Raw genomic sequence first — 16,004 nt, 5'->3', positions numbered from 1 at the left:
AATAGTCTAGTCAATTTGACCTATAACTTACAATTTCATGTCATTTATGATTTATTTAGTGTATATTCATTAATGGTGACTGCATAGCTTTTATACAGTATAAGGAGGACAAAAGGTAAGAGTCCTTAAACTTTTGGAAAATTGCAAGTACCTGATGTGTGAAATGCAAATTTATGAATTTATTCACTTTTTTGGAGAATTCTTGGGATTCTATTAAATGCTTTTTTCTAAAACATTTATAAATATCTTTAATAATAATAATAACAATAATGCATTTATTGAGTCCAGTGTGTAAAAAGTTCTGAGAGTAAAGGTGAAGGTGAATAAGACACAATGTGTATGTTCCAAGTGACAGTATAGTTCAAGACATCTATTATGTGGAACATGTCTGTACTCTGTTGTGCCAGAGTTTGTTTTTTTTAAAAAAATATATTTATTGAGAACGATCCATATACACAGAGTCCAAATATATTATATGATCAGTGGCTCATGATATCACATAGTTGTGTATTCTTCACCAGGATCATTTTTAGAACATTTGGATCACTCCCAAAAAAGGAATAAAAAAGGACCATACACCCCATAACCCTTATCCCTCCCAACAGTATTTCACTCTACCTAGTTTTTACCCTTTATCTCCCTCTATTATTTATTTATTTTTTATCCTTATTTTTTTTTCACTTATCTATCTGTCCATACCCTGGATAAAAAGGAGCATCAGACACAAGGTTTTCACAATCACACAGTCACATTGTAAAAGCCATATAGTTATGCAGTCATATTAAAGAATCAAGGCTACTGGAACACATCTCTGCAGTTTCAGGTACTTGCCTCTATCCCCTCCACTACACCATAAGCTAAAAAGGGGATATCTATATAATGTATAAGAATAATCTTCAGGATAACCTCTCACCTCTGTTTGAAATCTCTCAGCCACTGACACTTAATTTTTCTCATTTCTCTCTTCCCCTTTTTGGCCAAGAAGATTTTCTTAATCCCTTGATGATGGGCCCCATCTCATCCTGAGATTTCTATTCCACATTGCCAGGGAGATTTACACCCCAGGGAGTTATGTCCCACATAGAAGGCAGTGAGTTCACTCGTGTCAGCTTATAGAGAGAGGCCACATTGAGCGACAGAAGAGGTCCATAGGGGGTGACTCTAAGTCCTAATTGTAAGTAGGCTTAGCCTGTCCTTTGTAGGAATAAGTTTCATAGTAGCAAACTCCATATTGAGTGCTCAGCCTGTTGATTTGGTTGTCCCCACTGCTCCTCAAGGGGACTTTGCAAATACTTTTTAGTATTGGGGAATCACACTTACCTATCTAAATTAAGAAGATCTCATGCCTTATTCAAGACCCATGTAATTCAAGACCCAAGTAAACTGAGCATCCAAGTTATTACATAATGTGCTACCTAGAATATAAATTTTGCTTCAAATAAACATCTCTCTCTTTGGTCTCGCACAGAGGTTGAAGTTTGAAAATATGGACCATATCATCCTTTATCTAATATTTCAGTTTACCTTAATCCTATCCAGATCAGCTTCATTCATATCTGTGACAGAATTTTAATTCTGTGTGATGTATAAACTAAATTAGATAACATTTGTATTAAAATGAAAGCTGATTTGAAACTCTGAAATCTGTTCTACAAGTAATTGTTGTGCTGTTCTTTGAAGTTTATTGCTTTTTTGTATATTTGTTATTTTTCACAAAAAAAGAAATAAAACTAAATTGTGATGATAAAAAAATATTCCTTCTAGCCTCCTATGTTCTGGAACAGCTAGAAGGAAAAATCTGAGATGATGGTATAGTAGCCCATGATAAACTCTGGGATCTCTCCTGTAACTACTTGTTGGAATGTGCTTTGAAAGCTATTGCTTTTTTCTTTCTTTGCTTTGTATATATGTTATATTAGACAATAAAAAAAGTGAAAAAAAATTAAAAATGAAAGCTGGTTTGAAACAATTAGTTGAATGGTTTTCTAGTATTCTTAGGTAAGGGTGATCATGTGGAAACTATGCCTCAATTAGAAAGGCATGAAATATCCTAACAGCTGATGACATAATCAAGACAAGTGGAAATTCTGTATTCACTACCTGTAAGTGGGAATGGTATCTGAAAATTTTAACTCTAATGTAAAAAAAATACCCACTTTTTTTTTCCCTGAAACTCTGGATATAAGAAATCACTTTAACTTCTTGTCCTTTTTTTTATTTTAAGGCTTTACTTACTGCAGTAACATCTCAACACATAGAAATTCATGAAGGAACCGTACTGCAAGCTGTGAGAACATGTTACAATATTTATCTAGCAAGCAAAAATCTCATCAATCAGACAACAGCCAAAGCTACTCTTACTCAAATGCTAAATGTTATCTTTGCACGTATGGAAAATCAAGCAGTAAGTATTAAAAAAAGAAATTGTATAGAATGCAGTTATCATATTATATTCATATGATATCATTGAATATATATTACAGTAATTATAGTGAATGTTTGTACCTGTAGAGAAGAATGTCTCTTACAGTTCTCTTTACTGGTGATTTGTGGTGGTGTATGTTGTTTGCTTTGAGGTTTACTGACTGGTTTGACTTCGGTCAAAATATGTTCTTAATTCACAAATAGAATGGAAAGAGTGGTTGACATTTTCCCCAAGGAGATGTTTATGAATTGATCTTCTTTACGTCATTCAAGCTCAGTAATTAAGTGTAATGTAGATTAAAAAAACTTCCTAGCAGAGAGAAACCAACATGGCGGCTTAGTGAGGTGTGGGATTTAGTTCATCATCCAGAGCAGCTAGTAAATAGCCAGCAACAGTACAGAACAACTGCTGGGGCCACAGTTAGTGACTGGACACACAGCATACCCCAGTCTGGACAAGCTGGACCAGCTGCAAGCCCACCAGAACTGTAAGTTCCCCAAGCCGTGGTGGCTGGTGCCCCTCCCTCACAGTCTGCTTCCCAGAGGGGATAGGAAAGAGACTTTACTAGCAGCAAGGGGCTGAGCTCAAGCAATCTCCAATTATGGAATCAATTAACAAATTCTGACTTCTAAAAATAGGCCCCCAGCTCAGCTGAACTTCCAGTAAAAGCTGAGGTTGCTGGTTTTTTGCCCCAGTGCAGAGGGGACAGGGCTGATAGGAAAAGAAAAATTTAAAAAAATGGTTTTTTGGGTCCAACAGCACAAAATACTTGAAAGGGTCTGGGTCCTGAAGGAGAAGAGGGGACACAAAGGACTTGGAGATACAGATCAGCGTGCCAACTTGAGCTCTTGATTGGCAAACCTGAGGAACTGGGGTCCTGATCTGAAAAGGTGTTTTTTTTTTCCTTTTCTTTTTTGTGGCTGTGTTTCTCTGGCTTGACTGTTCTTTGGATACAACTGCAGGGCTCCTCAGGCTCCATCTGCCCCAGGCATGGGCAGAATTAAGCTTGTTTGAGAGGTTTTCAGGAGACTGTGCCTTCCCCAAGAGAAGGGTGGGGCCCAGCTCAGGTGGAATCCCTCCCTCTAGAAATTCAGACCCCAGGGTCTAGAAAACTGAAGAAAATAAAGCCAGCCTACAACCTCTCTTCTGTCTCAACCACGCCCCCAACAGGGAAAGTCTACTGAAGTTAAAGGTATCGCATCACCTTATGTTGTTGGGACACACTGACAGACAAATGCCACATACCAGGCAGGATAGGAAAAACACAGAATTTAGAGGCTTCGTAGGAAAGTTTTTCAACCTGCTGGGTCTCACCCTCAGGGAAAACTGGCGCGGGTGACTCTCCTCCTGAGAGAAGGCTGGTTTGGTCTGGGAAAATCTGAGTGGGGTCTATAATACTTAAGTATACCTTCCTGAGGAAAAAATTAAAAAGGCACCATGCAGGCAGGGCAAGAAACAAGAAAACAAGAACTGAAAAATTCTGATCTGTTAAACAAAACCTAAGCTAGAGTTCTAGAATAAGCTGAATTTAATGTTAAAGAACAGATAGACAACAAAGTCACCCAGCAAGAAAATCCTAGGGAAAAAAGTGAAAACAATCTCCAGAATAAATTGATTAAGGTAGTTAAATGCCTGGATGCCAGCAAAAACTAATGAATCATACTAGGAAACTTGAAGATATGACCCAGTCAAAGGAACAAACCAACAATTCAAATGAGATACAGGAGTTGAAACAACTAATTCAGGATGTCCAAAAAGGCATGGAAAATCTCATCAAAAATCAAATTAATGAGTTGAGGGAGGATATAAAGAAGACAATGGGTGAATAAAAAGAAAAAATTGAAAGTCTGAAAAAACAAGTCACAGAACTTATGAATGAAAGGCACAGTAGAAGAGATGAAAAAAAAACAGTGGAAACCTACAGTGTTAGATTTCAAGAGGCAGAAGGTAGGATTAGTGAACTGGAGGATGGGACATCTGAAATCCAACAAGCAAAAGACTATATAGGGAAAAGAATGGAAAAATATGAGCAGGGACTCAGAGAATTGAATGACAACATGAAGTGCATGAATATACATGTGGTGGGTGTCCCAGAAGGAGAAGAGAAGGGAAAAGGAGGAGAAAAAGTAATGGAGGAAATTATCACTGAAAATTTCCCAACTCTTATGAAAGACTTAAAATTACAGATCCAAGTAATGCATGTTCCCCAAACAGAATAGATCCAAAAAGACATACTCAAAAGTACTTACTAGTCAGAATGTCAGATTTCAAAGAGAAAGAGGGAATCTTGAAAGCAGCAAGAGAACAATCCATCACGTACAAGGAAAGCCCAATAAGGCTATGCATAGATTTCTCAGAAGAAGCCGTGGAGGCGAGAAGACAGTGGGATGTTATATGTAAGATACTAAAAGAGAAAAACTGCCAAGCAAGAATTCTGTATCCAGCAAAATTGTCCTTCAAAAATGAGGGGAAAATTAAAACATTTTCATACAGAAAAATCACTGAGAGAATTAGTGACCAAGAGACCGGCTCTGCAAGAAATGCTAAAGGGAGCACAAGAGACAAGAGAGAGGGGTGTGGAGAAGAGTGTACAAATGAAGACTGTGAGTAAAGGTAAAAAGAAGAAAAATTAGACATGACATATAAAATCCAAAAGGCCAAATGGTAGAAGAAAGTACTGCCCTCACAGTAATAACACTAAATGTTAATGGATTAAACTCCCAGTCAAAAGACATGGACTGGCAGAATGGATTTAAAAAACAGGACCCATCTATATGCTCTGTACAGGAGACAGATCTTAGACCCTAGGATAAACATAGGTTGAAAGTGAAAGGTTGGAAAAGATATTTCCTGCAAACAGCAATCAGAAAAGAGCAGGAGGAGCTATACTAATATCCAACAAAGTAAACTTCATATGTAAAACTATTAAAAGAGACAAGGAAGGACACTATGTATTAAAAAAAGGTACAATTAAACAAGAAGACATAATGATCATAAATATTTATGCACGGAGCCAGAGTGCTCCAAAATACATGAGGTGAACACTGAAAAGAGAAGCAGACAGATCTACCATGATAGTTGGGGACTTCAATTCTCCGCTCTCATCAGTGGACAGAGCATCTAGACAGAGAATCAATAAAGAGAGAGATTTTGAATAATACAATAAATGAGCTAGATTTAATGGACATTTATAGAACATTATACCCCACAACAGCAGGATACACCTTTTTCTCAAGTGTTCATGGATAATTCTCAAGGATAGACCATCTGCTAGATCACAAAGCAAGTCTCAATAAATTTAAAAAGATCGAAATCATACAAAACACTTTCTCAAATCATAAAGGAATGAAGTTGGAAATCAATAATAGGCAGAGTGCCAGAAAATTCACAAATATATGGAGGCTCTGCAACACACTTTTAAACAACCAGTGGGTCAAGGAAGAAATTACAAGAGAATTCAGTAAATATCTTGAGGCAAATGAAAATGAAAACACAAAATATCAAAGTTTATGGGATGCAACAAAGGCAGTCCTAAGAGGGAAATTTATTGTCCTAAATGCCTGTATCAAAGCAGAAGAAATGGTAAAAATCGAGGAATTAACTGTCCACTTGGAAGATCTAGAGAAAGAACAGCAAACTAACCCCAAAACAAGCAAAGGGAAAGACATAACAAAGATTAGAGCAGAAATAAATGAAATTGAGAACATGAAAACAATCGAGAAAATCAACAAAACCAGAAGTTGGTTCTATAAGGAAATAAGTAAGGTTGATGGACTCTTAGCGAGGTTGACAAAAAGAAAAAGAGAGGATACAAAGAAATGAAATCAGAAGTGGAAGAGGAGATATAACCACTTACGGCGCAGAAATAAAGGAGGTAATGACAGGATACTACTAAACTAGACAATGTAGATGAAATGGACATCCTTCTAGAAAGGCATGAACAACCAACATTGACTTGAGAAGAAATAGAAGACATCAGCAAACCAATCACAAGTAAGGGAATTGAATTAGTCATTAAGAAGCTCCCAAAAAAGAAAAGTCCTGGACCAGATGACTACACATGTGAATTCTACCAAACATTCAAGAAAGAATTAGTACCAGTCCTGCTCAAACTCTTCAAAAAAATTGAAGAGGAAGGAAGGCTACCTAACTCATTTTGAGAAGCCAACATCACCCTCATATCAAAGCCAGAAAAAGATATTACAAAAAAAGAAAAAGGCCAGTCTCTCTAATGAATATAGCTGCAAAAATCCTTAACAAAATTCTTGCAAATTGAATCCAGCAGCACAATAAAAGAATCATACACCATGACCAAGTAAAATTTATTGCAGCTATGCAAGGATGGCTCAATATAAGAAGATCAATTAATGTAGTATACCATATCAACAGATCAAAGCAGAAAAACCACGTGATTATCTTGATGGACACTGAACAGGCATTTGACAAAATTCAACATCCTTTCTTGTTGAAAACACTTCAGAGGATAGAAATAGAAGGGAACTTCCTCAACATGATAGAGGAAATATATGAAAAACCCACAGCTAACATTATCCTCCATGGGGAAAACCTGAAAACTTTCCCCTAAAATCAGTAACAAGACAAGGATGTCCATTATCACCATTGTTCAGCATTGTGTTGGAAGTTCTAGCCAGAGCAATTAGACAAGAAGAAATAGAAGGCATCAAAATTGGAAAGGAAGAAGCAAAACTCTCACTGTTTGCAGATGATATGATACTATATGTTGAAGAACCCCAAAAATCCACAGCAAAACTACTAGAGCTAATAAATGAATACAGCAAAGTGGCTGGTTACAAGATCAACACTCAAAAATCTGTAGTGTTTCTATACACTAGTATTGAACAATCTGAGGGGGAAATCAAGAAAAAAATTCCATTTACAATTGCAACCAAAAGAATATACTATTTAGGAATAAATTTAACTAAGGATACAAAAGACCTATACAAAGAAAACTTCAAGAAATTGCTGAAAGAAATCACAGATGACCTAAATAAATGGAAGGCATATTGTGTTCACAGATTGGAAGACTCAATATAGTTAAGACGTCAGTTCTACCTAGATTGATTTATCGATTCAATGCAATACCAATTAAAGTATCAAAAAACTTCCTTTTCAGAAATAGAAAAACCAATAACTGAATTTATCTGCAAGGGCAGGGTGCCCTGAATAGCTAAAAATATCCTGAGAAAGAAAAATGGGGTTGGAGGTCTCATGCTACCTGACTTTAAGGCATTTCATGAAGCTACAGTGGTCAAAACAGCATGGTGCTGGCATAAAGACAGATATACTGACCAATGGAATTGAACAGAGTGTTCAGATATAGACCCTCTCACCTATGGACGGTTGATCTTTGATAAGGCGGTCAAGCCAACTCACCTGGGACAGAACAGTCTTTTCAATAAATAGTGCCTAGAGAACTGGATATCATATGCAAAAGAATGAAAGAGGATCCATATCTCACACCCTATACAAAAATTAACTCCAAGTGGATCAAAGGCCTAAACATTAGCTCTAAGACCATAAAACTTTTAGAAGAAAATGTAGGGAAATATATTATACATGTTATAATAGGAGGTGGTTTCCTAAATCTTGCACCCAAAGCACGAGCACTGAAGAAAGAAAGAAAGAAACGGGAGCTCCTGAAAATTAAACACTTTCGCACATCAAAGAACTTTGTCAATAACGTAAAACACAATGGGAGACGATATTTGGAAATGATATATCAGATAAAGGTCTAGTATCCAGAATATATAAAGAGATTGTTCAACTCCACAACAAAAAGACAAACAACCCAGTTACAAAATGGGCAAAAGACATGAGCAGTCAGTTCTCAGAAAAGGAAATATAAATGGCCAAAAGGCCCATGAAAAGATGCTCAACATCTCTGACTATTAGGAAATGCAAATCAAAACCACAATGAGGTATCATCTCACATCCACCAGAATGGCCATTATCAATAAAACAGAAAACGACAAGTGCTGGAGAGGATGTGGAGAAAGAGGCACACTTATCCGCTGTTGGTGGGAGTGTCAAATGGTACAACTGCTGTGGAAGGCAGTTTGGCGGTTGCTCAGGAAGCTAAGTATAGATTTGCTGTATGATCTGGCAATACCATTGCTGGGCATCTACTCAGAGGACATGAGTGCAGGGACGCAAATGAACATTTGCACACCAGTGTTTACAGCGGCATTATTTATGATTGCCAAGAGATGAAAACAGCCCAAATGTCCATCAGTAGGAAAGTGGCTAAACGAGCTGTGGTATATACCTATGATGGAATATTATGCAGCTGTAAGACAGAATAAAGTTATGAAATATGTAACAACATAGATGAACCTTGAGGACATTGTGCTGAGTGAGATTAGCCAGAAACAAAAGCACAAATACTGTATGGTCTCACTGATATGAACTAACATTAGTGAATGAACTTGCAGAATTTCAGCTAAGAACAGAGACCATCAGGAGATAGAAATTGGGTAGATATTGGGTATTTGGAGCTGAAGGGATACAGATTGTGCCACAGGACTGATTGTAAAACTTCAGAAATGGACAGCATAATACTACCTAACTGTAATACAATAACATTAGTACACTGAATGAAGCTGCATGTGAGAATGATAGAGGAAGGTCTGGGGGCACAAGTGAAATCAGAAGAAAGCAGACAGTAAAGAGTGAGATGATATAATCTAGGAGTGCCTAGAGTGCATCATGATAGTGACTAAATGTACAAATGAAAAACTGTTTTTGCATAAGGAAGAACAAAATAATGTCAGAATTGCAGGGTGTTGAAAATAGGTAGTAATTCTTATTTTAAAACTAGTTTATGTGTAAGACTAAAGCAAAAATGTTTATTTGGTGCAAAATTTATATTTTGATTAGTGCATTTCCTAATACAACTTATGTGAACAGTTTAATTGAACACCATTAAGTACATTGAACCTTGAATGGGACATGAGGTTTTGTAGGTTTGTCCAGAGTAATGCCCCCATAAATCCCATTATGATTTGAATAAAAAAGTGAATAAAAAAGTATTTGCAAAATCCCCTTGGGGGAATAGCGAGAAAGGGAGAAAATTTAACTCCCCCACGTGGAAAATTCCTGATAGTCTCACAAGCAGTTGGGACAACCAAAGCAATAGGCCGAACCCTTATTCTTATGGTTTATACAGTGAAACTTATCTCCCCACAAAGGATAGGCTAAGCCTACTTAAAATTAGGCCACAGAGTCACCCCCTGAGAACCTGTTTTGTTCCTCAGATGTGGCCTCTCTCTCTCAGCCAACATGGCAAGCAACTTAGTGTCCTCCCCCTCTCTATGTGGGACATGACTCTCAGGGGTGTAAACCTTCCTGGCAGTCTGGGACAGAAATCTTGGAATAAGCTGGGACTGAACATCAAGTGATTAAGAAAATCTTCTAGACCAAAAGGAGAAAGAGAGAAATGAGAAAAAATAGAGTGTCAATGGCTGAGAGATTTCAAACAGAGTTGAGAGATTATCCTGGAGGTGATTCTTACGCATTATATAGATATTACCTTTTTAGTTAAGATATATTGGAGAGGCTGGAGGGAAGTGCCTGAAAATGTAGAGCTGTGTTCCAGTAGCCATGTTTCTTGATGATTGTGTAATGATACATCTTCGTAGTGTGACTGTGATTGTGAGAACTTTGTGTCTGATGCTCCTTTCATCTGCGGTGTGGACAGATAAGTAAAACATATGGATTAAAGATAAATAAATAATAGGGGTAGCGAGTGTTAAATTTTAGTAGATTGAAATGCTAGTGATCAATGACAGGAAGTGGTAAGTGGTATAGAAAAAAATAGGGCTAACGAAGGCTAAAATTTATTGGTAAGATAGAAATACTAGCAGCCAATGAGAGAGGGGTAAGGGGTATGGTATGTATGAGTTTTTTTTTCCTTTTTCTTTTTATTTCTTTTTCTGAATTGATGCATATATTCTAAGAAGTGATCATGGTGATGAATATGTAACTATGTGATGATATTGTGAGTTATTGATTATTACCAAGAATGGAATGATCACATGGAAAAATGTTCACGTTTGCTTGTTGTGTTTTTAAAAATAAACAAAATATCTAATTTGATCTATTCTGTTATAAAATTATTTATTCATTAAACCTTAAAAAAATGCAAAACAGTTCTATATTGATGATGTACCTTTTTCTTCCATATGGTTAAAGGATCATGATATTCTTTATAATTTAAGTTACTTCAAGGTGATCAGCTAGAGAGCCTTCTTTTAAAAAATCATGTATTCCTTTATAATTTAAAGAATAATTTAGGGTGGGGGTGCAGTGACTCAGCAGGCAGAGTTATCAGCCTGCCATGCTGGAGACCCAGGTTCAATTCCTGGTGCCTCCCCAGGCAAGAAATAAAAAGAAAATAAATAATTTAGGGATTTTATTGTTTTTCTAGTTTTTTTATTTTGAAGTGATTTGTAACTTAAACAGTTGTAAAAATATTACACAGATCCTTTTTATTTTTTGTCCCTCATCTCCTAATTCTAATATGTTACATAACCATACAACAGTTATCTAAAGCAGAAATACAACACTAGTGTGATATTACTAACTAAACTACAGACCTTATTTGAATTTCATCAGTTTTCCTATTAATGTCATTTTTCTGTTTAGGATCCAGTCAGGGATCCTGTATTATATTTAATGTGTGTTTAGTTGTTAACTGGTCTTGGTCTTCTCCAGTCTCTAATATTTTCTCAGTCTTTCTTTGCCTTTCATGACCTCAGTGCCTTTGAAGAGTACTTATTTTGTTATATGCCTCTCAATTCCTCTGTGTGATGTTTTATTAGAATTGGAATGAGGTTATGTGTTTTGAGTGAGAATACCTCACAGGTGATGAATCCTTTCCAGTGCATCCGTTTGGGACTTCATGATTATGTGCTATGTCTTGTTATGGGTAATGTTAACGATGGTCTCTTGGTTAAGGTGGTGTCTGCCAGATTTCTCCACTGTAAAGTTGCATTTTCTCTTTTACAGTTAATAAATGTCTTGGGGAAAATACTTTGAAACTATACAAATGTCCAGTTTGTCCTCAGACTTTTCTGCACTAATTTTAGTATCCATCAGTGAATTTTTGCCAACAGTTTTAAATGTGGTGTTTGCCTAATGATGATTTGCTGTTTCTCACTTTTTTGCTTTATTTGTCAATTGTAATTCCTCTTTCTTTCTCATGTATTTATTTATTCATATATTTATTTTATTCAGTGTGGACTCATGAATACTTAATTCATTTTCTGGACTATAATTCCAACACAATGATCATTTATTTCTTTGCTCAGATTGTTCCAGCTTTAGCTTTGTATCCTTTTGTCAATATTCTATCCTTTTTTGATCCTTGCTTTCTTTCTGGAACCTTAAGATATTCCAGATTCATCTTGAATTTTCCTGCTTCAACCCTGGAGTCAACCAGTTCTCCAGGGAGCCCGGGCTCCTTTGACTGGAAAATGGTGTTTAGAAACCAAAATCTGAGTGCTAGATACATTCATTGTTGCTGGTGTGCTCTTGTTTCTAGGTCCTCTCAGCACAGCAGCTAGTAGTGGGAAATATATATGTTTACCCACCCAGCCACCTCACCCACACACCTATATATATATGTATCTGTATATATTAAAAGTGACGTTCTAAAAACAAATCTATATGATGTTCTAAAAATAGGTATCTATTGATACTTCTAATTACAGTCCATAACCAGAGTTTCATTTCAGCCTTCTTCCTTTCTTTATTTGTAACTTTTTTCTCCAATAGTGAGAAACTTAATTTTCATTTTCTATTTCACTCCTGTACTCAAGTAAAATAGTTCTGTAATTGTGAACCGATACCAAACTACTGTGAGAGGCAAATTTACTAATTATATTATAACATTTGTGTTCATTTTTTCTGTCTTCGACTTTATGATATCCAGTTAAAATATTGTTTTTCAAAGTTGTATAGGTTAGTTCTCCACCCTTTCCGATGCGGTAATGCTATTTATTTATAATACAGTTAGATAATTTGTCCCTGTCTGTTTTCTAACCCCTACATGGTTGGTTTATGTTGTATATTTACTTCTTGAGCATGTAAAATGTTACTATGATTTAAGAGTAAAGGCTATCCAAAAGATCTATTCAGAGAAGTGCCAGTCTGTCCTCTTCCTACTATGCCATCCCATTCTTTCTCCTCCTTGAGTCTAACTAATTTCTTTAGTTTTTGGTTTATTCTTCTTGCATTTTTTTTAGCACAAATGAGGAGTTATGTGTATAATTTTGCATGTCATCTTTTTTTATATGAGAGATAGCATACTGTGAATAGTTATCTATTGCATAACAGATTTTCCCAAAACACACCTGCTTTTTTAAAATAACAAACATTTCTTATCTCTCAAAATGTCTGAGGGTCTAGAATATGAAAGTGGCCTGGCCACATGTTTCTGCCTCCGGTTTTTCATGAGGTTGTAGTCATGATGTCATCTGGGCCTGCAGTCGTTTAGAAACTTTGTTGGGCTAGAGAACATGCTTTTTTTTTTTAAAGCACCAGAAATTTAAACAGAGACCTGAAGTGGAACCGAAAGACTCTCAGTAGTAAAGACAAGGTACAGCAATGATCTTGTATTGGGCTGTCTGCTTCAGTGGTCTGGAGGAATGTCACAGACAAGCTTAGTCACTGGATGATTATTTTCTGGTGTGACCATTGGCTGTCACTTCCAGCATAGTAGAACCATGTTGGGGTACTAGAAAAAGTGAGCACCACTTCTTACCACGCTCTCCCCTTATCCTACTGAAGAAGAGGTTCTCTGCCCCTATAGTGGATCAGCAGGAATGGAGCAATTGCTCTGTTCTGCAACACCTCACCTCCATGGCAGTACCTGTGGCTGTAGCTGGGAGGCAGTACAGAACTCCAGCTCCAGCAGTGGCAGCAGGAGATGGCAATGGAACCTCCTGCTAAATGAAGTTGAGTGAACAGATGGGTGAGCTGCAGAGATCACTTGCGAACAGACCAGGAATGATAAGGAAACAATTCAGGCAGCTGCTCTTAACATCTAACTCTCACACCTGCCTGCTGCTATCTCCCAAGGGAGAAGAGTGAATGGGGTGGGAGGCCGTATTATTGCTATTCTTCCAGGAGCCAGGGCTTCAAGGAATGAGGTTCCCGGTACTTTATTTTCTCAACCGCCCCCCCCCCCCCTCCACTCTCACTCCTTATGCTTCTTCTTGTGCTTTTTCTTCTCCTTTGCCCCTCGTTGTCTTTTTTTTTTTTTTATTAACGGAAAGAAAAAAAAAGAAAGAAATTAACACAACATTTAGAAATCATACCATTCTACATATGCACTCAGTAATTCTTAACATCATCACATAGATGCATGATCATTGTTTCTTAGTACATTTGCATCGGTTTAGAGGAACTAGCAACACAACAGAAAAAGATATAAAATGTTAATATAAAGAAAAGAAATAAAAGTAGTAATAATAGTAAAAAACAACAACAACAAACAAACCAACAAGCAAACAAAAACAAAAAAAACCCTATAGCTCAGATGCAGCTTCATTCAGTATTTTAACATGATTACTTTACAATTAGGTATTATTGTGCTGTCCATTTTTGAGTTTTTGTATCTAGTCCTGTTGCACAGTCTGTATCCCTTCAGCTTCAATTACCCATTGTCTTACCCTGTTTCTAACTCCTGCTGAACTCTGTTACCAATGACATATTTCAAGTTTATTCTCGAATGTCCGTTCACATCAGTGGGACCATACAGTATTTGTCCTTTAGTTTTTGGCTGGATTCACTCAGCATAATATTCTCTAGGTCCATCCATGTTATTACATGGTTCATAAGTTTATCTTGTCTTAAAGCTGCATAATATTCCATCGTATGTATATACCACAGTTTGTTTAGCCACTCTTCTGTTGATGGAGATTTTGGCTGTTTCCATCTCTTTGCAATTGTAAATAACGCTGCTATAAACATTGGTGTGCAAATGTCCGTTTGTGTCTTTGCCCTTAAGTCCTTTGAGTAGATGCCTAGCAATGGTATTGCTGGGTCGTATGGCAATTCTATATTCAGCTTTTTGAGGAACCGCCAAACTGCCTTCCACAGTGGTTGCACCCTTTGACATTCCCACCAACAGTGGATAAGTGTGCCTCTTTCTCCGCATCCTCTCCAGCACTTGTCATTTTCTGTTTTGTTGATAATGGCCATTTTGGTGGGTGTGAGATGATATCTCATTGTGGTTTTGATTTGCATTTCTCTAATGGCCAGGGACATTGAGCATCTCTTCATGTGCCTCTTGGCCATTCGTATTTCTTCTTCTGGTAGGTGTCTGTTTAAGTCTTTTTCCCATTTTGTAATTGGGTTGGCTGTCTTTTTGTTGTTGAGTTGAACAATCTCTTTATAAATTCTGGATACTAGACCTTTATCTGATATGTCGTTTCCAAATATTGTCTCCCATTGTGTAGGCTGTCTTTCTACTTTCTTGATGAAGTTCTTTGATGCACAAAAGTGTTTAATTTTGAGGAGCTCCCATTTATTTATTTCCTTCTTCAGTGTTCTTGCTTTAGGTTTAAGGTCCATAAAACCGCCTCCAGTTGTAAGATCCATAAGATATCTCCCAACATTTTCCTCTAACTGTTTTATGGTCTTAGACCTAATGTTTAGATCTTTGATCCATTTTGAGTTAACTTTTGTATAGGGTGTGAGAGATGGGTCTTCTTTCATTCTTTTGCATATGGATATCCAGTTCTCCCCTCGTCTTTTGATGAGTGTCTTGTCCTCTTGCCTGTATCACTTTCAGACTCTGAGCTATCAGAGTCAGATGACTTCCTGTCTCTGTGTTTCTTTTTCTTCTTTTCTTTCTTTTTTCTAGAAGAATTCCTCATGTGGTCAGGCTTCTCAAACTCTGCTGACTTTGCCTCTTTCTTCTCCTCTTCCTCATCAGGTATCAGAGAATATTTAGCCATTCCTGGTTGCATGAAATAATCCTTTGCAAAATGGCCTTTATAGCCACACTTCTTGCAGGTGGTGTTCAGGACAACTTCAAGGGTAATATTCTGCCCAGTGTAACCCTGGAAGGACCGCCTCCACCACTCTTCTTGCTCAATAATAACATTGTTGGGATTGAGATCTTTCTCAGTGCCTTGGTTGACAACTTTGATTGGGAAGGATACTTTTGTCCTGTCATTTTTCATCTCTTCGGCCAATAAGCTTCACCTATACCTTGTCACCAACGTCTGCTATCTTGAAGGGCTTATCTACTACCCAGCAGGATGACATGTAAATTCTATGGGCCAGATCTTGTTTCTGACAGCCTGGGATTTTGATAAACACTCTATAGTCTGTCGCCATAGCAACCTCTCCCTGGAAAATAGTGTAGAGAGCAGGCAGGTTTTCCATGGTCTCCGGTCTTCCTGAATTCATCCTTATTGTTCTAGGATTTTTCCATTTTTCTTCTGCTAAAGCTAATTCAAGTGTCTCAGTGTGTCAGGTCAAAGTCTGTCAGCCACGGCATTGCACAAAATGCCGAACCCAGTCAGCACTCTTATACCCCTAGAGAATA

General features: G+C 37.1%; 2 protein-coding genes across 4 annotated transcripts in view; one reads left to right on the top strand and one right to left on the bottom strand.

Annotated features, from left to right (window-relative positions):
- Positions 1–16,004, top strand: part of ARFGEF1 (ARF guanine nucleotide exchange factor 1) — a 227,310-nt gene that overhangs the window by 74,032 nt on the left and 137,274 nt on the right. For all 3 annotated transcript variants that reach the window (XM_077166936.1, XM_077166935.1, XM_077166934.1), the window contains exon 5: positions 2,225–2,404. In XM_077166936.1, coding sequence (XP_077023051.1) covers positions 2,225–2,404 — 180 coding nt within the window. The remainder of the gene's footprint in view (positions 1–2,224; positions 2,405–16,004) is intronic.
- On the bottom strand, positions 13,644–15,865 carry LOC143688703 (zinc finger CCHC domain-containing protein 17-like). The gene is given in 3 exon segments (XM_077166950.1): positions 13,644–13,719; positions 15,197–15,639; positions 15,641–15,865. Coding segments are annotated over 3 exon segments (744 nt in total).

This window comes from Tamandua tetradactyla, chromosome 6 (assembly GCF_023851605.1).
Source record: "Tamandua tetradactyla isolate mTamTet1 chromosome 6, mTamTet1.pri, whole genome shotgun sequence".
Taxonomy (NCBI): domain Eukaryota; kingdom Metazoa; phylum Chordata; class Mammalia; order Pilosa; family Myrmecophagidae; genus Tamandua; species Tamandua tetradactyla.
The sequence above is the reverse complement of the archived record's forward strand: the minus strand, read 5'-3'. Positions and strand labels throughout refer to the sequence as shown.